Genomic DNA, 5,006 nt, shown 5'->3' on the forward strand with positions numbered 1-5,006 from the left:
TCTGATGGAGCACAGCCAGAAGTCGGGGAACATGTGCGAGTTCCTGCTCGTGAGTCAGGAAGGACCCCCTCATGACCCCAAGTAAGTGTCCACTAGCCGGCCTTCCCTTGGCACAGATCACCCCATCACCTTGATGACCCCAACAGATATTTGAGTAACGTGTTGTCCTCACAGGTTCAAGTACATGGTGAAAATGGGCACTCAGACGTTCCCAGAGATGGTGGCCAACAGTAAAAAGCTGGCAAAGCAAATGGCCGCCGAGGCTGCCGTCAACCAGCTGCTTGGAGACAACCTTTTACAGCCAGAAAAGGTAATGGGGGGGGTTACTTACACCATTGTGGCCATGGGTTCTTACAGGGTCACTGACATGAATTTTTTTTATGCAGCCGGAGCCTGTTCATGAGGTCGTCGCCACCGAATTTCCCCCCATCCCAGAGCTTTCTGTCGAGGACCTGAAGATGGCGCAGCAGTCAGGCGTCGGAGAGTTCATCAAGTATCTGAACGCCAACCCTGTCAGCGGGCTCCTGGAGTACTCCCGCGCCAAGGGCTTCGCAGCAGAGTTTAAGATGGTCAGTCAGAGTGGACCACCGCATGATCCCAAGTAAGACCCCTCTGTGAACCCTCACTGAGCTGGGGAGAGGCTTGCGCTGCCCCCACATTACATGGCCAATAATATTTGGGGTCTCCACTGACTTCAGTCTTTGTTTCCTTTTAGATTTGTGTTCCAAGCCAAAGTCGGGGGTCGCTGGTTTCCTCCAGTCACCGCATCAAACAAGAAGCAGGCTAAAGCCGAGGCGGCTGACGCTGCCTTGAGGGTCCTTATTGGAGAGGCTGAAAAAGCGATTCGGGAAGGAGACAGCTTGACGGAGGTGAGAGGCTGGGGTGACCTGACACCGGACATTCAATAGTCTTGACGTAGCGGAGCGGACACCAGATCCGAAGAACATGATCTGCTCTCGTCTGAAGCTGCAATACTCTGCATGCGTTAATGGGGTCACTGCAAATCAACACCCCCAGAGGGGGGCGACGGGAGTTGTAGTACATTTAGACTAATAGAAAGTGACAGGCACCCAGCTCTGAGTTGGTTTGTGTCCACGTGGCCCTAAACTTTACATTCTTCTGTCTCCAGCTCCCCGTGACCGGTAGCACGTTCCACGACCAGATTGCCATGCTTAGCCACCACAAGTTCAACAGCCTGACAGCCCGCATCCAAAACAGCCTCCTGGGCAGGAAAATCCTGGCGGCCATCATCATGAAGCGCCACAGCGAGGACCTGGGCACGGTCGTTAGTATTGGCACTGGTGAGTGTTGCCCTCCATGGGAACCGGGTGGGTAGTGTCTGCTGCAGGCGTCTTCTGACAACTTTCTTCTCTAGGGAACCGGTGTGTGAAGGGCGAGGAGCTGAGTCTGCGCGGGGAGACTGTCAATGACTGCCACGCTGAGATCATCTCACGCAGAGGCTTCATCAGGTCAGTGATCCTGCTGGGAGTTGTAGTGGAGGGCACAGATGTTGGAGGACTTCTGTGACTTTGTACTTCTATGTCGGCAGGTTCCTGTACGATCAGCTGATGAAGTATAACCCCGACACTCCGGAGGACAGTATATTTGAGGAGTCTGAGGGGGTGATGCTGAGGGTTCGCCCTGGGGTCACCTTCCATCTCTATATCAGGTTAGTGGTGTCCGCTGAGACTCCTTGTCCCGTCAGGCTGGACTCGACATGTACTGACGATTCTGTCTTTTTGCAGTACCGCTCCCTGTGGTGATGGGGCGCTCTTCGACAAGTCATGCAGTGACCAGCCCTGTGCGGACGGAGACAAGCAGCATTACCCACTGTTCGAGAACCCCAAACAAGGGAAGCTGCGAACCAAAGTGGAGAATGGTACGTACGACCGAAGCTGCGGGAAGGTGGTGCCTCCGCTGGTGCGTTCAGTCATGTGACTTGTCGTTTTGTCCACAGGGGAAGGCACTATTCCTGTAGAGTCCAGCGACATCGTCCCCACCTGGGATGGCATCCAGCACGGCGAGAGGCTCCGCACCATGTCCTGCAGTGACAAGATCATGCGGTGGAACGTGCTGGGGCTTCAGGGAGCTGTCCTGTCGCATTTCATCGAGCCGGTGTACCTCAGCTCCGTCACTCTCGGTATGAACCCCAAAATGTCCGCTGAGTGGTAAAAGCCACTGCTGAGCTTCAGCTTCACACTTTGCATCTGGGTATTGGCTTTGTACAGATGTAGCAGAGCTGAGTTTATCATTCCTGCTGTGCAGTGTGTAGCTGACATCCTTTAGCACTCTGCTACATGGCATTTGGGTCTGGTACAGACACTACATCTCCCACAACATGGCAAATCATGTTCTGTCCAGACCGTGAACTAGCAGAAGTATGATTACAGCTCCTGGTTGTGACTAGGGGATCTGCATTAAATCTTCCCAGTGGCCTTACCTTTATAGATTCATGAGTGGCTGGAGTTCCCCTTTAAGTCTGTCCTTTTCTCTGTGTTTCAGGATACCTGTTCAGCCAGGGTCACCTGTCACGAGCGATCTGCTGCCGGATGGCCAGGGACGGGGAAGCCTTCCAGCGCCAGTTACCAGATCTCTTCGTGGTCAATCACCCCGAGGTAAGTGGCCCCCCTTAACCTTGTTCTTGGTCCGAGCAGTTCCAGACATCAGCTAACCAGTGTTTCTTGCAGGTTGGACGGGTCAGTGTCTATGATTCTCATCGGCAAACTGGGAAAACCAAGGAGTCTAGTGTGAACTGGTGCTTAGCAGACGAGGAGGTTGAGGTTCTGGATGGAACAAAGGGCAAAGTGGAAGGGTCAGTACCAGCCCAAATATTGTCCCCTTCTTCTCTCATCTTGCACCCCTCTCACTCCATGTCTGTGCTTTTCAGGTCCCGGCAGGAAGTTTCTCGCGTTTCGAAGCTCCACATGTTTGTCTTCTTCCAAAATCTGTGTGTCCTGCGCGGCCGCCAAGAGCTCCTCTGTCACACCTCCTACAGCGACATCAAAGCGGCGTCCATCCCCTACCAGCAGGCTAAAGGACTCTTCTTTAAAGCCCTGCAGGAGATGGGGTACGGGAGCTGGATCAGCAAACCCCAGGAGGAGAAGAACTTCACTCTGCCCACAAATTAACGACGTGCGGTTTTCCAGGCGCTCTCTTGTTTTTTTTGTATTGGAATGTCACTAGGTCTGCACTGATAGGGGCTGGGGGAGACGACCCAAGCGCCAGTCTGCCAGGCTCCTCCAGAAACCTAGCCGAACCCCTTTCTGCCCGCCATGAAATTCTCCATTTTAACTGCTCGGTCAATCTGTCTGTAACATAAATTTGTCACTTTCTGTACGGCACGTGGCAGGCGCCGACGGATCCAGTTTACTCTTGAAGGCTGGGTCCGCCAGCGCCCGCCTCTTTGGCCTTACAGAGTTCATGTCATGGTCCACCTGTTGCTAGGCAACGGGCTAACGTAATGACCATAATTCTTACCCTTTTAAGAACCAAAGTAGCCGCCATTAAATTTGACTATTCCGAAGGAAGGTACGGACCGCTGCTGGCCCACATGAGCAGTGCACGCTTTTGTGTCCCACCCGTTGGTGGTAGCACCTCTTTGTTAGCCATCTTGGTTCTGCTGGGTTTCTGCAAGGCTCTTGGCAGCACTGGTGCCGACCCAGTTTTCTTTTAGTGTTTGCTCTCAGCATCCTTTTTTTTATATAGTTAGTATTTTTTTGCATTCGGAGGCTGTGCGGTTTCGTAGTCCTTGGTTTCCCCATGCACGTCTGACTGCTGCCGCTTCCCGTTAGATCCGTAGTCAGACATTGGCCGCTGTAACATTCGCCAGTTTGGTTCTTTTTATTTTTTTAGGAACATTCCACATCTAAAGTTTTCCCAAACTGGATTGTGTCCTCCCAGGTGTCAGGATCTTTTTCTATCTCCGATGTACATAGCTCCGCCCTCCACCGCTTTGCGTGTTCTTCCCGTGTCGTAGGCATTGGAGTTGCATGATCTTTTTTTATTTTAATTGTTTCTGTAGGTCAGTTTTAATGATGAGACCAGCCGGACGGTGAGACACCGCCAACCTTTGTAAGACGTGGCTGGTCTTAAACAATGGAGATATATATTGACATAAATTAAAGTGACACAATAAAGATTGTTAAATCCGGCGATTACCTGTGTCGGCTTCTTCCTGGGGGACGGGCTCTCGGTTCTTACAACGCAGGATCCATCATGGCGAGCGCTGTTCCCGAACCGGTCATCTTCACTAGAAATGGTGCAGGTGTAGTACCACTCCTGGCCTGAGGGGGTGCTGTTTACTATGAAATACCCCATCCAGTTCTGGGGAAATATACGCTTTTTATTGTGTGACCACCGGGACGCCTGTCTGTGGGAGCACTGAGCGGGTGGTTCTATACCACAGGTGGCCCCAGACAGCACCTTTTGACTTTTTTTTTTAACATTTCCATTTTGGGGCACACAATGCATTACATTTTATTTAGAGGAGCACATGATAATTTTAGGTTACGGCTCAATATGACCCCATTGTAGTGAACACCTTATTTATGTGAGGAGCCGTGGATCCCAGCAAGAATGAAAGATTCAGTGCGCTCTAGAGAATCGGGAAGTGCAAAAAAAAAAAAACTTAATCAAGCCGCATTAATGAAAGAAATCGCCCCGTTGCAGTATGTGCCACCCGACACGAGGAAAAAGGTGAACATAAAATAAAAACCTTCACCATGACGGGGGAACGGTGTGCGCTCCCCATGTTGGGTAGGAGATGGTACTGTAGAGAGACTAGAGGCAAGTTCAGGCTTCTCCCTTCCCGGAAAGGGAGAAGATGCGGGTCGTGCACGCGGTGCAGGATGATTTATTTCTTCCATTAATGCTGGGATGCATCTACCGATTCTCTAAAGCGCGGGGAATCTTCCAATCTCTGGTATCTTAGGGGGCTCTTTTTTATTTTCTATTTTTACTTAGGTTTTACCGCAGACCAGAGCGGTGAGGTTGGATTTTGGTGGGAA

The 5,006-nt window shown here is 51.5% G+C and overlaps 1 protein-coding gene across 4 annotated transcripts in view; it reads left to right on the plus strand.

The window, feature by feature from the left end:
* ADAR (adenosine deaminase RNA specific) overlaps positions 1-4,154 on the plus strand; it is a 6,440-nt gene extending 2,286 nt beyond the window's left edge. For all 4 annotated transcript variants that reach the window (XM_040410935.1, XM_040410938.1, XM_040410936.1 and 1 more), the window contains 12 exons: positions 1-81; positions 175-310; positions 387-601; positions 716-869; positions 1,130-1,301; positions 1,376-1,469; positions 1,550-1,669; positions 1,746-1,879; positions 1,958-2,140; positions 2,503-2,615; positions 2,688-2,812; positions 2,888-4,154. In XM_040410935.1, the coding sequence (XP_040266869.1) occupies positions 1-81; positions 175-310; positions 387-601; positions 716-869; positions 1,130-1,301; positions 1,376-1,469; positions 1,550-1,669; positions 1,746-1,879; positions 1,958-2,140; positions 2,503-2,615; positions 2,688-2,812; positions 2,888-3,128 (1,768 nt within the window). In that variant the 3' untranslated portion in view covers positions 3,129-4,154. The remainder of the gene's footprint in view (positions 82-174; positions 311-386; positions 602-715; positions 870-1,129; positions 1,302-1,375; positions 1,470-1,549; positions 1,670-1,745; positions 1,880-1,957; positions 2,141-2,502; positions 2,616-2,687; positions 2,813-2,887) is intronic.
* Positions 4,155-5,006: the final 852 nt, after the last annotated feature.

This window comes from Bufo bufo, chromosome 11 (genome assembly GCF_905171765.1).
Source record: "Bufo bufo chromosome 11, aBufBuf1.1, whole genome shotgun sequence".
In the NCBI taxonomy this organism is placed as follows: Eukaryota; Metazoa; Chordata; class Amphibia; order Anura; family Bufonidae; genus Bufo; species Bufo bufo.